The following is a 15,785-nucleotide window of genomic DNA, read 5'->3' as shown; positions in this document are numbered from 1 at the left end:
GAGTGCCAGGACTGGGGAGAATGGAGCAAAGCTAGAGGTGAGGAGAGTCAGTCTGAAGGTGAGGAGGAAGTTGTTGAGCAGGAGAGTGGTGAGAGGCTGGAATGGGTTGCCCAGGGAGGTGGTTGAGGCCCCATGGCTGGAGGTGTTTGAGGCCAGGCTGGCTGAGGCTGTGTGCAGCCTGCTCTAGGGTAGGGTGTCCCTGGGCATGGCAGGGGGGTTGGAACTGGCTGCTCCTTGTGCTCCCTTCCAGCCCTGACTGATTCTATGATTCTATGCAATCCTGTGTGATCTGATATGGGTGATCCTGCTCTGGCAGGGGGGTTGGACTGGATGAGCGTTCAAGGTCCCTTCCAACCCCTGACATTCTGTGAGTGAGCTCCTGTAGCCTGCACCAGTCTGCTGCACTGACTGGACGATGCTGTGCTCATCTTCTTAGGGCTGGGGAACAAACTGGTTTCAATCTTCCTCACCAGCAGGAGGCAGCTGAGTTTGCCACGTGAGAACTGAGAGGTTCATTAAGCCAAAAGTTTCAGAACCAGATTATTTTCAAGAGGTTTGCCTCAGCTTTCCAAACTGCTCAGTTCAAACCATTCCCACAGTCTCCATGGGACAAAATGAGGCTTTTTAGCCCCTGCAGGCACCCTCCAACCTTCCTATCAAGTGAAAGCTTGAGACCATAAGGAAACACCCACCAAAAGGTTAAGATCTTGATCCAAACCCATGTGAATCAAAAGAAAATCTCTCCATGAAGTCAGTGGGCACTGAAGTCTCAGAAAGAGAATATTAAACCCCTGCCTCTCGAAATAAAAAGCAAAGAAACAAGAAAGCCAAACCTAAAAGTGTCAAACTGGTAGGGAAAATGCTCAAATAGCTGCAAATGTTATCTAGACCTTGAGGGCTCCACAGGAACCCAGCACAGAGCACAAATATCTACTCACCCCTGGGGATAGTGAAGTAACTCCTGGGAGTAGGGTCCCAGCATTTGGCTACTGTTAGGCTGATGGGTCTGGGAGGAAAGAAAACAAATGAGAAGGTGACTCAACTTTTCCTCCAGTAGTTGTAGCTGCTACAAGGACCTCTCTGAAACAACCTTCTGCCAAGGGCATTCTGAGAGTGCTTTTGAGACACCTCTCAAGGCTATCTGCAGTCTGAAGCAGCATCAGGATGCTCTGCACTGCTCATGAGCAGTGAAATCCAAGGAGCAGCTCTGGAGATATTGAACCACTCATCACCTAAACGGCGCTGCCTAAACCAGGCAGCTCCTCTTGCTGTTGGCTTTGGAACCAGGCTCACCTATCCATCATTAACCCTGAGAAGCTGAGGGGTTGAGATCAGCAGTCACACACTGGTTGCTTTGTCGAGATGACAAAAGTTGAGTTCTCTGAGCTTTGCCCCAGCAGCACTGAGTGCACCTGGAGGAGAAGCAAGCAGGAGGTTCTATGCTGTGCTCACCCTGGTTTGGAGACGATTTCCCGCAGCACCCTCACGGCATCGTCATTGCTCATGTTCTCAAAATTGACATCATTCACCTGAAAGGGTGCAAAAGCAGAGGTCAGGCTCTGCAGCAGGGAAGGTAAAAGACATTTTAGCAGCAGAGAATTGTCAGGATTGTCCAGCTCCAATCCTCCTGCCACGGGCAGGGACACCTCACACTAGATCAGGTTGCTCACAGTCTCATCCAGCCTGGCCTTAAACAGCTCCAGGGATGAGGCTTCCACCACCTCCCTCAGCAACCTCTGCCAGGGTTTCAGCACCCTGAAGGTGAAGAACATCTTCCAGTCTGAATCTACCCACTTCTAGTTTTGCTCCATTCCCCCCAGTCCTTTCACCACCCAACCTCCTAAAAAGTCCCTCCCCAGCTTTCTTGTAGCCCACTTCAGACACTGGAAGGCCACAATAAGGTCTCCTCAGAGCCTTCTCCAGATTGAACAGCCCCAACTCCCTTAGTCTGTCACCATAGCAGAGCAGCTCCAGCCCTCTGAGCATCCTTGTGGCCCTTCTCTGGACACCTTCCAGCACATCCACAGCCCTCTTGTACGAGGGGCTCCAGAACTGGATGCAGTACTCCAGGTGGGGTCTCACCAGAGCAGAGCAGAGGGGAAGAAAGTGGCCACACTTCTGCTTTTCATAGAATCACAGAATCAAGCAGGTTGGAAGAGAGCTCCAAGCTCAGCCAGCCCAACCTAGCACCCAGCCCTGCCCAACCAACCAGACCATGGCACTAAGTGCCCCAGCCAGGCTTGGATGCAACACCTCCAGCCACAGCCACTCCACCACCTCCCTGGGCAGCCCATTCCAATGCCAATCACTCTCTCTGACAACAACTTCCTCCTAACATCCAGCCTGAACCTCCCCTGGCACAGCTTGAGGCTGTGTCCCCTTCTTCTGGCCCTGGCTGCCTGGCAGCAGAGCCCAACCCCACCTGGCTACAGCCTCCCTGCAGGCAGCTGCAGACAGCAATGAGCTCTGCCCTGAGCCTCCTCTGCTGCAGGCTGCACACCCCCAGCTCCCTCAGCCTCTCCTCTTAATGCAGCCCAGGGTCTGTTTGGCTTTCTGGGCTTCCAAATTCATTTGCCTTGTAACTGCCTGCACCCCTGTGAGCAGCTGCAGCATTACTGCTCCTCAGAGCACATCAATCACCCAGCAGAGCTGACAAAGCCTTCACGATTTAAGCCAGAAGATTCCCTCAGCGCAAATGAATTCTGTGACCTGATGACTAAAATGCACAGACCTGGTGGGATGACTGAGCTGAGCCACCACAGCAGGAGGCAGCAGCAGGTTAATTCTGGACACAGACCAACCTGCAGAAGCATGTCTCCTGGTTCAATTCGACCATCTGCTGCCACAGCTCCTCCTTTCATGATGGAGCCAATGTAGATGCCACCATCGCCTCGGTCATTGCTCTGTCCTACGATGCTGATTCCCAGGAAGTTGTACTTTTCTGCACAGACAGAAAGTGGAGGGGGTGGAAAAACAAGGGCAAAGAAAGTGATTGGAATGATAGTGAAGAGCTACTTTAAGCTTGAAAAAGCAATTCTCTCATCAACACATCAGCTGGGCTACAATTAGCTCAGGCTGCCCTACAGGCAGATGCCTGCCTGGCAGCTTCGGGGCAAGGCAGCAGGGAAACATGCTGGGGAATATTGTGGTTTCCATACAGGACACTGAAAAGCTACACTCTGAAGAAGCAGCAAAAGAAACAAGACTGAAAAGCTATGTCTGCACCTAGAAATTAGCCTCTCACTCAGCATTAGTCAAGGTTTCATCATGTGCCACAGGAGCAGGAGGAATTTGGTGCTGACCTGGCAGATCAGTCTGGCTAAACAACCAAATGCAGCAGCAATGCAAACCTCCAGAGCTCTTCTACTCCTGCTCCTAACAATGTCTAACCACTTACCATTCCTGCAAGGAAGAGCAGAATTCCATATCTGGGGATTCTAGCTCCTTCCCAGGGTTTCAGAGAAGCACAGAATGGGTTAGGTTGGAAGGGACCTCAAAGCTCAGCCAGTTCCAACCCCCCTGCCATAGGCAAGGACACCTCCCACTAGAACAGGTCACTCAAGGCCTCATCCAACCTGGCCTTGAACACCTCCAGGGAGGGTGTGGAGCACAGAAGCACCCAGTGTGATCTTTGATCCCATTCTGTGCTTCTGTGCTCCACAACCTCCCTGGGCAACCTATGCCAGTGTCTCACCACCCTCAACCTGTGCCAGTCTCTCACCACCCTCACTGCAAAGAACCTCTTCCTAACATCCACTTTCAATCTCCCCTCTGCCAGTTCAAACCCATTCCTCCTCCTCCTGTCATTACCAGACCTTGTCAATAGTCCCTCCCCAGCCTTCCTGGAGCCCCCTTCAGATACTGCAAGGCTACTCCAAGGTCTCCTCAAAGCCTTCTCTTCTCCAAGCTGAAGAGTCCCAAATCTCTCAGCCTGTCCTCATAGCAGAGCTGCTGCAGCACTCTGAGTATCTCTTCTTGGGAGGAACACTGATCTGCTTGTGCAAGTGGCTCAGGACTATCCAGTACTGGACCAAGAATCCAGGGACAGTCAATGAAGCAGCAGCTCAGAGAGGAACACATCCAGGCAGGGCTGGAAAGGCTCCACAGCAGGAGACTCCACACAACCTCTCTGGGCAGCCTCTGCCAGTGCTCTGGGACCCTTACAGTCAAGAAGTTCCCCCTTGTGCTGAGCTGGAACCTCCTGTGCTGCAGCTTCCATCCACTGCTGCTTGTCCTGTCCCAGGGAGCAGTGAGCAGAGCCTGTCCCCCACTCCTGACCCCCAGCCCTCAGGTGGTTATAGACATTGATTCAATCCCCTCTCAGTCTTCTCTTCTCCAGAGTAAGCAGCCCCAGGTCCCTCAACCATAAGGATGCAGCAGGGCACAGACCTGTTCTGGAATGGCAATTCCTTTGGTTCAATTCCCAGGATGACAGGACTGGTTTGGCTGGAAAAGAGCTTTCAGCTCACTGAGTCCAACCATTAACCCAGCTGCTAACTGACAGCCTTCCAAATCAAGGAGCTTCCTGCTGGCTCCAAATGCTGCCACAGTACCTCTATGTCACCTGAAATCCATGCCACAAAACACTGCTGAGCTTCTTACCCATGTTGAGGGTGACAGTGATGATATTTAGGGACATGGTCGAATCAGTGATGCTGCTGAAGGAGGACGACTGCAAAACACAACAGAAGAATTCTCAGAGGTTTAAATGGCTCAGAATAAGGCAATTAAAAAAGGATCAGAGAGGATTAATTGGTTGGGAATGGATGAGTAGTTTGCCTGACAGAGGGAAATGATGGATCCAGAAATCATTCTGGCCTCAATGTTCATCTTCATTTAGACTTTGTAAGCAAAACAAAAAGATGGATTCATGGAATGGCTCAGGTTGGAAGGGACCTCAGAGATCAGGCTCCAACCTCCCTGCCAGACTTGGTTGCTTGAGGCCTCATCCAACCTGGCCTTTAACATCCCCAGGGAGGAGGCAGCCACAGCCTCCCTGGGCAGCCCATTCCATAGTCTCTCCACCCTCCTACTGAAGTACTTCTTCCTCAGCTCCAGTCTCACCCTGCTCTCCCTCAGCTTGAAACCATTCCCCTCTGGACACCCTGATGCAAAGTCCCTCTGCAGCCCTCCTGCAGGCTCCCTTTGTGTCTGCACTCTCTCCCAGGCTTTGTTTCCAAACCACACCAAGTTCTTACACTGAGGTTTCTCAGCATTGAACCATTTCTCCTTCCTGACCACAGGGCTGACAGGCAGACACTGAACCATCAAAGTGCCCAGTGTAGTGTGAATGATTGCAGCCACAGCTCCTCCCTGAATCAGAGAAGCAACCAGGTTGGAAGAGAGCTCCAAGCTCAGCCAGTCCAACCTAGCATCCAGCCCTGCCCAACCAACCAGACCATGGCACTAAGTGCCCCAGCCAGCCTTGGCTTCAACACCTCCAGGCACAGCCACTCCACCACCTCCCTGGGCAGCCCATTCCAATGCCAATCACTCTCTCTGACAACAACTTCCTAACATCCAGCCTAGACCTGCCCTGGCACAGCTTGAGCCTGTGTCCCCTTCTTCTGTCCCTGGCTGCCTGGCAGCAGAGCCCAACCCCACCTGGCTACAGCCTCCCTGCAGGCAGCTGCAGGCAGCAATGAGCTCTGCCCTGAGCCTCCTCTGCTGCAGGCTGCACACCCCCAGCTCCCTCAGCCTCTCCTCACAGGGCTGTGCTCCAGGCCCCTCCCCAGCCTTGCTGCCCTTCTCCAAACACCTTCCAGTATCTCAACAATGAAGAGAGCAATGAACAACTCAAGGTCCTTCAGGAAGGGAGATGCCAGACACTCCCCTGCCTCCAGAATGAGGCACAAATGCACTTCTCAAACCTCTTCTAAAGCACTGCTCCAGTTCTTGTGAGAAAGTCTTTAGTCTGTGAGAATGGCATTTAGAGGATGACAAAGCAGGCACTAGAGGAAGGATGTCACTTGGACCACCCTCACGCTGCTACCATAGGGAAGGAGAAAAGCTTTGTGCTTTCCTGTAAGCCCAGATTTCTCCTCTCAGCACTTCACCCACCACAGCCAGCCCCTGCCCACATCAGGCAGTAGCACAAGGAAGGTTCTCCTGCAGAGGTTGCTCTTGAAAGGGACAAGAAGATAGTTAAAAGCTTTTAGAAGTAGACAGGGAGAGGAGAAAAAGCCTTGACTCTAGTGCTGCAGAACTTCAAATGTTAGAGGGCTACTCCAGGGCAGAGTGGACCAAAGGAGCCCTTCCAGCACATCCCAGGCTCACAGGATGGCAGGGGTTGGAAGGGACCCAAAGAGATCATCGAGTCCAACCCCTGTCACAGCAGGACCATCCAATCTAGCTCAGGGCACACAGGAACACATCCAGACAGGCCTGGAAAGGATGCAGAGAAGGAGACTCCACAACCTCTCTGGGCAGCCTGTGCCAGGGCTCTGGGACTCTTCTAGCAAAGAAGTTCCCCCTTGTGCTGAGCTGGAGCCTCCTGTGCTGCAGCTTCCATCCATTGCTGCTTGTCCTGTCCCAGGGAGCAGTGAGCAGAGCCTGTCCCTCCCATCCTGACCCCCAGCCCTCAGAGATTTAGAAACATTGATTCAATTCCCTCTCAGTCTTCTCCAGCCTAAGCAGCCTCAGGTCCCTCAGCCTCTCCTCATCAGGCACACAGCAGGGCACAGACCTGTTCTGGATCCCTTCCTGATTCCCAGATCACATTGGTTGGAAGGGACCTTCAAAGGTCAGCTTGTGCAGTCCCCTCCTGCAGCCAGCAGGGACACCTCCAGCAGAGCCACATATGCCACACTCAGGCACCAGTTCAGCCCCTTGGATGCCAACCTTACCCTGTCAATCTGCCGCATCCTTTGTTTCCTCCTCCTGCGCTTGTGCTTGCGGATGAGGCGCGATGAAGTGCTCTGCTCCGTGGAGCTGCTCAGCCTGGGGGAAGGGGAGAGCAAATGTCAGCTCTGCAAAGCTGAGCCACTGGCATTCCTCTGCACCCTGCCAAAGAAAGGCTGATCTCTACAAAGGCAGGAGACTAAAGCACAGAGACACCAGCAGGTAGTCAGAGAATCATACAATCATAGAATCATAGAGTCAAGCAGGTTGGAAGAGAGCTCCAAGCTCAGCCAGCCCAGCCTAGCACCCAGCCCTGCCCAACCAACCAGACCATGGCACTAAGTGCCCCAGCCAGGCTTGGCTGCAACACTTCCAGCCATGGGGCCTCCACCACCTCCCTGGGCAACCCATTCCAGCCTCTCACCACTCTCCTGCTCAACAACTTCCTCCTCACCTCCAGCCTCACTCTCCCCACCTCCAGCTTTGCTCCATTCCCCCCACTCCTGGCACTCCCTCACAGCCTCAAAAGTCCCTCCCCAGCTTTTTTGGAGCCCCCTTCAGCTCCTGGAAGGCCACAAGAAGGTCACCTGGGAGCCTCCTCTGCTCCAGCCTGCACAGCCCCAACTCTTTCAGGCTGTGCTCACAGCAGAGCTGCTGCAGCCTCTCAGCATCCTCCTGGCCCTGCTCTGGACACTCTCCAGCATCTCCACATCCCTCTTGTCCCAGGGGCTCCAGAGCTGAATGCAGGACTCCAGGTGGGGTCTCAGTAGAGCACAGCAGAGGGGGAGAATCCCCTCCCTGGCCCTGCTGGCCACACTGCTGCTGCTGCAGCCCAGGCTCTGGTTGCTCTCTGGGCTGCAAGTGCACACTGCTGGCTCCTGCTGAGCTTCTCCTCCAGCAGCACCCCCAAGTCCCTCTCCTCAGGGCTGCTCTCCAGTCTGGCACTGCCCAGCCTGGACTGGTGCTTGGCATTGCCTCAACTCAGCTGCAGGACCTTGCACTTGGTCTTGTTGAATCTCCTGAGCTTGGCTTGTGCCCACCTCTGCAGCCTGCCCAGCTCCCTCTGGATGGATCCTGCCCTCCAACCTGGCTGCTGCAGCACACAGCTTGGTGTGGGCAGCAAACCTGCTGAGGCTGCACTCAGTGCCTCTGTCCATGGCACCCACAGAGACGTTGAACAAAGACTTTGTTGGGTTAGTTATTTTCCCCCCAGGCTTTTTAAACCTCTAGAACCTAAATGTGCTACTTTTTAATACCTAAACCCTCAGGAACATCAATCATTTTTGTTTTACAGAGCAGTCTGAGACACAGAGAGACATCAGTGAATTTCAGAAGCATGGAACAGAGCCCAGATCTCAGATACCAGTTTAACACCACAGAGACAACTCCCTTCTAGTTGTTCTGTTAAGAAAGGCTCCAAAAAAGGCAAAGCAATGCTCCATTGGGAGAAAAATAACCAATCAAATCCAAGCCTCCACAGCCCAAGCTGAACTGACGCTGCCACAGAGACAGCAGCACTGCCAGCCTTCCTCCCCAGCCTTCCTCCCCAGCCTCCACAGCCCTGCCTTCATCTCCAGCCAGGCTCAGGAATGCTAAAACAACCTCAAGCCAAACTGGATAGCAGCAACTTCAAGCAGGAGCTTGGTGTGGTGAGGGATCCAAGCCAGCAGCTTCTTGCACTAGGTAGGTGTGTTTCAGTGAGCTGAACACTGCTCTGAGGGTGGGAATCTCCTCTCTGAGTGCACAAAACTATTTCAGGCATGCTAACCTCACACCCTCCTCTTTCTCCCTCCCTCCACTCCTCATTCCCAGCAAGGCAAATTAAGGTAAAGAGCCAAGAGGTGCTGAGCAGTCCTGGGTGCTGTCAGCTGAGCTGCTTTGATCAGGTCCTTTTTACCTTTCCTAAGGAGGTCTCCCAGAACGAGACTTGGTCAAAATTCATCCTTCTGGCAAACACTGACACAAAAAAACTCCTCTGGCATTTTATTGTCAATATTCTTCCTCTTCCCATTTCCAGTTTCATTTTCCTCCTTTTTCTGGACTGGTTCAAACTTCACCTCTGTTTTACTGGGACTGGTTCAAACTTCACCTCTGTTTTACTGGGACTGGTTCAAACTTCACCTCTGTTTTACTGGGACTGGTTCAAACTTCACCTCTGTTTTACTGGGACTGGCTCAAACTTCACCTCTGTTTTACTGGGACTGGTTTAAACTTCACCTCTGTTTTACTGGGACTGGTTCAAACTTCACCTCTGTTTTACTGGGACTGGTTTAAACTTCATCTCTGTTTTACTGGGACTGGTTCAAACTTCACCTCTGTTTTACTGGGACTGGTTCAAACTTCACCTCTGTTTTACTGGGACTGGTTCAAACTTCACCTCTGTTTTACTGGGACTGGTTCAAACTTCACCTCTGTTTTACTGGGACTGGTTCAAACTTCATCTCTGTTTTACTGGGACTGGTTCAAACTTCACCTCTGTTTTACTGGGACTGGCTGAAACTTCACCTCTCTTCTGCTGGCAAACACTGACACAAACCCCTCCTCTGGCATTTTATTGTCAATATTCTTCCTCTTCCCATTTCCAGTTTCATTTTCCTCCTTTTCTGGGACATGTTCAAACTTCATCTCTGTTTTACTGGCAAACACTGACACATAAAACCTCTTCTTGCATTTCATTGTCAATATTCTTCCTCTTCCCATCTCCAGTTTCATTTTCCTCCTTTTTCTGGACTGATTAAAACTTCACCTCTGTTTTGCTGGGACTGGTTCAAACTTCACCTCTCTTCTGCTGGCAAACACTGACACAAACCCCTCCTCTGGCATTTTATTGTCAATATTCTTCCTCTTCCCTCTTGCAGTTTCATTTTCCTGCTTTTCTCTCCCAGAACTCTACCCAGTCAGTAGGGTTCAGGTACAACATTGCAGCACACAAGGCTTTGGGAGAATGTGAGGTCAGCCAAGTTTTGTTGCTGACATCACAGGACCCTGTGAGCTCTTTGAGAGAAGCAGTGAAGGGGCAAAGAACTGGGGAAGCATAAACCCAAGGCAACAAGACACCTTCCAGGGCTAGGAGGTGTGAGTGTCTCTCTTCCACTGTTCTCTCTCCCCACCTGCAACCACAGGCTCTGCTCCCTGCTGCACACACAGCACTACTTTTGGGGACAGCTGAGCTAGTCCAGAACTGAAAGAACTAAACCTGTCCTTTTACCTACTAAAATCAGACTTCAAAGTCACTCCCAGTGTCCAGGTAATTGATTTTCCTTGTTCCCACACATGTTTCACCTACTGCCACATCATATCTTGGGGCTTCATCACTTAAGGGGTGTTCAGGGCTTCCTGTCACCTCTTTACAATGACAACCTCTAATGGTTACTGAGGAGAAAAGAGAACTCACTACACTCAGACACTTCACTCCTTGTATTCCACCTGCAATTCTGTGGCCAGTTCTGGTGTCCCCATCACCAGAAGGACACAGAGCTGTTAGAGTGAGTTCAGAGAGGGCCACAAAGATGATCCAGGGGCTGGAACACCTCTGCTGAGAGGACAGGCTGAGCCAAGGCTGATGGCTATGCCAATCTCTTCTTCCTGCTCTACTGCACATCACTATCATGGAATCATAGAATGGCTTAGGTTGGAAGGGACCTGAGAGATCATCTACTCCAATCTCCCTGAAGAACTTCTTCCTTAGCTCCAGTCTAACCCTACTCTCCCTCAGCTTCAAACCATTCTCCTTTGTTCCATCCCTAGACACCCTCAGGAAAAGTCCCTCTGCAGCCATCCTGTAGGATGCCCTCAGGTACTGGCAGGCAGCTTTAGGGTCCCCCTGGAGTCTTCTCTCCAGGTTGAACAACCCCAGCTCCCTCAGCCTGTCCTCACAGCAGAGCTGACCCAAACCTTTACCTGTTTTCATGCAGCATTGGTCCACTTCATCAACTCTTCTTGGATTGCCATTTAAATCCAGAGCCTAAGTACATCCTTGCTGAATCACTACAGACACTGCAGCATCTCTCTCTCACTCTAGTAGCATCTGGATGCTAAACAGCAGCTCAAATCTATTTGAATGAACAGCACAATTTACCCTCTGAGGCATCCCAGGACAGAGCACAAATTGGTACTGCAATCTGAGGAGCAACCCAAAAACCTCAAACACACATTTGAGATTTTGGGGGGGGTGGGGGGGTGGGAAGAAAAGTGCAAAGATGAAAAGCAAATCTAAACCCATCAGCTACCAATTTCCTGCCCCAGCCCTGAGTGCACTTCTAACAGGCTGCTACATCTCACAGGGATGATTTAGAAGAGCAAGAATCATTTGTCCAACCTGCATTGCGCAAAGGAACAGGGGGGAATGGAAGGATTTGCTCCAGACAACTTATCCATGGAGGTTCAAAAGAATGGATGTTCATTCCTTACAGGAGAAATAAACCTCAGCAGTATTTGGCAGTGAATGGCTTCAGTTACATCAACCTGAGAAGACTGACTGCAAGCTGCTGACAATAATCCTACAGCTACAGAGGTCTGCTAGAGAGAAATCTACAGCATCTGCCAGACTTTTACTTGCTGCACAGAAGACAACAAGAAGCCTGCTGCTGACAAATGCACCAGCAGCTGCCTGCATCAGTCTTCAGGGAAAACACCACCTCCCAGGAGCAAACAGCACCAACAGCCAGGCAGATCCTGCTCTGAAAACAGAGGCCATCAGGATTGCACTCACACTGCTTGAAGGGTTCTGCACTGTCCTGTAGCACCTCTGAACAAATGAATTTGCACTCACACTGCTTGAAGGGTTCTGCACTGTCCTGTAGCACCTCTGAGCAAATGAATTTGCACTCACACTGCTTGAAGGGTTCTGCACTGTCCTGTAGCACCTCTGAACAAATGAATTTGCACTCACACTGCTTGAAGGGTTCTGCACTGTCCTGTAGCACCTCTGAGCAAATGAATTTGCACTCACACTGCTTGAAGGGTTCTGCACTGTCCTGCAGCACCTCTGAGCAAATGAATTTGCACTCACACTGCTTGAAGGGTTCTGCACTGTCCTGCAGCACCTCTGAACAAATGAATTTGCACTCACACTGCTTGAAGGGTTCTGCAGTATCCTGCAGCACCTCTGAGCAAATTCATTTGCACTCACACTGCTTGAAGGGTTCTGCACTGTCCTGTAGCACCTCTGAACAAATGAATTTGCACTTACACTGCTTGAAGGGTTCTGCACTGTCCTGTAGCACCTCTGAGCAAATGAATTTGCACTCACACTGCTTGAAGGGTTCTGCACTGTCCTGTAGCACCTCTGAGCAAATGAATTTGCACTCACACTGCTTGAAGGGTTCTGCACTGTCCTGTAACATCCTGCTGGCTTTGTCCAGGAATTGTCCTGAACAAATTCATTCACTGAAGCAGAAAATGATTCTTTCTCTCTACCTAAATGCAAGAGAATTCCCTTGGAGTGGAAACAAACCAACTCTGCTGCGCTGCTCCAAGTGGAAAACAAAACAAATCACTGCCAAACCCCCTTAGAAAAGCATTCCCCACCTCACAGCCTCTGCCCTTCCAAGACACTAACATCCCTTTCCATCTGACCTCCCCTACAAACAGCCTCCTTTCCAGCCCAGCCTCTGCCACCAAAGTTCATCAGCTGTAATTAACCAAACTTACCCCCTTCAAACCTCTTTTTCCCCAGGCCGTGGTCTGCAGCAGATCTGGAGCATGCTGGGTTTCTATTTGCCTCTAAAGAACACTTCTCCCTGCCAGCACAATCTCTCATCTGCTAGAGAACATCATCACCCTACCACAACAGCATACCTTGGAGCATTCCATTTAGTTGTTCTTCCTGCCTAGCTGGCCTGGCAGCTCCTCTGCCTGCCAAAAGCTTCTGTCCTAGCCTAGAAAGGAAAAGGCCTGCACAGCAGCTTCCCAGAGTCTCTTTCTGCTCAGGTCAGTGGCAGGAAGCTTTATTTTGTTCAGCTAGAAAGGTTTTAGCTGGGTCTAGTGGAAGGGGCTTCAGTGGCCACCCTGCCTGTGCTAATCCTGCCCTACTGCACATCCTGCTGCCATGGAAATGATTCAGTTCTGTACAAGAAACAAAACCAGCTGCAGGGTTGGTGGTGGGTTTGCAGGCTTGATTTTGTTCCTTTAGGGAGGGGAGGAGGGTTAGAAGCCTAAAAGCTTTAGGAAGCCTCAGACTATTATCAAGGGAGCTCCTGATCCTTATAGAATCAAACAGTTTGAAAGAGACCTCCAAGCTCATTCAGTCCAACCTAGCACAACCTAGTCCTACCTAGACCACACTCTGTGCTTCTGTGCTCCACAACCTCCCTGGGCAGCCTGTGCCAGTGTCTCACCACCCTCACTGCAAAGAACTTCTTCCTAATCTCCAGTCTCAATCTGCCCTCCTGAAACTTCCATTCTCTTTCATCCCATCACTCCCAACCCTTGTCAAAAAGTCCCTCCCCAGCTCTCCTGTAGCCCCTTCAGGCACTGGCAGGCTGCTCTTGGGTCTCCCTGGAGCCTTCTCTTCTCCAAGGTGAACAGCCCTGACTCTCCAGCCTGTCTCCATAGGGAAGGTTCTCCAGCCCTCTTTTGTGCCCTCCCCTGGACCCACTCCAACACTTCCACGTCCCTCTTGTGTTGGGGGCTCCAGAACTGGAGGCAGTGCTGCAGGTGTGGTCTGAGCAGAGCAGAGGGGCAGAATCACCTCCACCCTGCTGCTTTCATTGCTCTGGATGCAGCCCAGGGCAGAATTGCTTTCTGGGCTGCAATGTTTTAAGTGTCTCCAGGACTAGCTGCTCCTTGCTGTTGCCATTCTGCCTAGAATTCAGGAAGATCTCATTGCAGCTTATTTGTTTTAGCTACAGATCTCTAGGACCCCCCCAGAGATCATTCATCTTCTTCTTCCCTGGCAATTAACAGAGATCTGGACTGGCTTTTCAGAGCTCATTTGGATGATCAGCAGCTCTGGGGACAAGCTTCAGAGAATGCTGCCAGTGCAGCCAGGAAAGGGAGAGAATCCCCTCCCTGGCCCTGCTGGCCACACTTCTGCTGCTGCAGCCCAGGCTCTGGTTGCTCTCTGGGCTGCAAGTGCACACTGCTGGCTCCTGTTGAGCTTCTCCTCCAGCAGCACCCCCAAGTCCCTCTCCTCAGGGCTGCTCTCCAGCCTGGCACTGCCCAGCCTGCATTTGTGCTGTATTTGTGTTCCCTGAGGTCTTCCTTGATCTGAGGGGCCCTGAACTGGACACAATATTTCAGATGTGGCCTCAGCAGGGCAGAGCAGAGCAGAGAGAGAGGAGAACCTCACTTGCCCTACCTCCACGTGGCATCCCAGCCTGCCTTTGCAACAGCAGCAACTTTGATGAACTCCTCCACTGCTCCCAGGTCTCAGACTATGCAATTACAGAGGAATTCCTTTAGAGCCCAGCTTCAGTGAGGTGCAGGCTCATTAGGAATCTCTGCTGAAGGTATTTTGTTACAATATTCACACCATGACTTTATAAATAGGCAGAGAGCTGCACAGGGCTTTGATCTTCAAATGTGATCACTCTTGCTATTAAAAAGGGAAGAGCAGGAAGAGAATTTTCTTCTCTTAATTGGAACAGTGACTAAAGGAAGCTTGGAAAGTGACTTCAGTGACTTCACAGTGATTATATACAACGTGATGAATTAGCAGTGCTCAAATCAGAGTATCAGAGAATGGTTTGGGTTGGAAGGGGTCTCCAAAGGTCATCTAATCCAACCCCCAAATCAGATGCAAGGAAACAAAAGGGAAGAGAAGACAGAAATCTTCTCATCTCCCCAGCCAGCACGTCCAGGAAAGCTCAGAACAGAGTCAGGAGGCAGTGTCCTACCTGCTTGTGTTGTCATCATCATCGGAGTCAATGAAGCTGCTGGATTCCAGCTCACTGCTCATCATGGTGGAAGAGCTGTCGTAGCCAGGAGGGTGCTCACGGTGTCTGTCCAGCTTGGGGTGGCCATTGATGCGAGGGACTGCAAGACAAAAGCAGAGACAACACATGGAGTGTGCCAGGAAGAGAGAGGAGCAAGGCAGGAGTGACACTGGCAGCAGCACGACCCTGGCGCTGGCAGCCCTGCGGCAGGATCCTTACACCGAGCCCCAGCTCTCTGCAAAACCTCATTCCATCACTCCTGGATGAATTCACAGTATCACAGTATCACAGTATCACCAAGGTTGGAAGAGACCTCACAGATCATCAAGTCCAACCCTTTACCACAGTGCCCAAGGCTAGATCATGGCACCAAGTGCCACATCCAACCTTGCCTTGAACTGCCCCAGGGACGACGACTCCACCACCTCCCCAGGCAGCCCATTCCAGTGCCTAATGACTCTCTCAGTGAAGAACTTTCTCCTCACCTCGAGCCGAAATTTCCCCTGGCGCAGCCTGAGGCTGTGTCCTCACACCTTTCTACCAGCACCAAACCAGCCTTCCCTCCACTTATCATAGAATCAAACAGGTTGGAAGAGCCCATCCAAGCTTATCCAGCCCAACCTGGCACCCAGCCCTGCCCAACCAACCAGACCATGGCACTAAGTGCCCCAGCCAGGCTTGGCTCCAACACCTCCAGCCGCAGCCACTCCACCACCTCCCTGGGCAGCCCATTCCAATGCCAATCACTCTCTCTGACAACAACTTCCTCCTCACATCCAGCCTCAACCTGCCCTGGCACAGCTTGAGGCTGTGTCCCCTTCTTCTGTCCCTGGCTGCCCGGCAGCAGAGCCCAACCCCACCTGGCTACAGCCTCCCTGCAGGCAGCTGCAGACAGCAATGAGCTCTGCACTGAGCCTCCTCTGCTGCAGGCTGCACCCCCCCAGCTCCCTCAGCCTCTCCTCACAGGGCTGTGCTCCAGGCCCCTCCCCAGCCTTGCTGCCCTTCTCCAAACACCTTCCAGCACCTCAGCATCTCTCTTGAACTGAGGAGCCCAGAACTGGACACAGC

General features: G+C 51.8%; 1 protein-coding gene across 5 annotated transcripts in view; it reads right to left on the bottom strand.

Annotated features, from left to right (window-relative positions):
• Positions 1-15,785, bottom strand: part of DVL1 (dishevelled segment polarity protein 1) — a 107,850-nt gene that overhangs the window by 18,271 nt on the left and 73,794 nt on the right. For all 5 annotated transcript variants that reach the window (XM_064172106.1, XM_064172109.1, XM_064172107.1 and 2 more), the window contains exons 5-10: positions 14,679-14,817; positions 6,846-6,939; positions 4,603-4,672; positions 2,802-2,941; positions 1,453-1,529; positions 939-1,006 (exon numbers count right to left, since the gene is read on the bottom strand). In XM_064172106.1, coding sequence (XP_064028176.1) covers positions 939-1,006; positions 1,453-1,529; positions 2,802-2,941; positions 4,603-4,672; positions 6,846-6,939; positions 14,679-14,817 — 588 coding nt within the window. The remainder of the gene's footprint in view (positions 1-938; positions 1,007-1,452; positions 1,530-2,801; positions 2,942-4,602; positions 4,673-6,845; positions 6,940-14,678; positions 14,818-15,785) is intronic.

This window comes from Pogoniulus pusillus, chromosome 36, assembly GCF_015220805.1.
Source record: "Pogoniulus pusillus isolate bPogPus1 chromosome 36, bPogPus1.pri, whole genome shotgun sequence".
Classification (NCBI taxonomy): domain Eukaryota; kingdom Metazoa; phylum Chordata; class Aves; order Piciformes; family Lybiidae; genus Pogoniulus; species Pogoniulus pusillus.
This window is presented reverse-complemented; position numbering and strand designations above follow the sequence as displayed.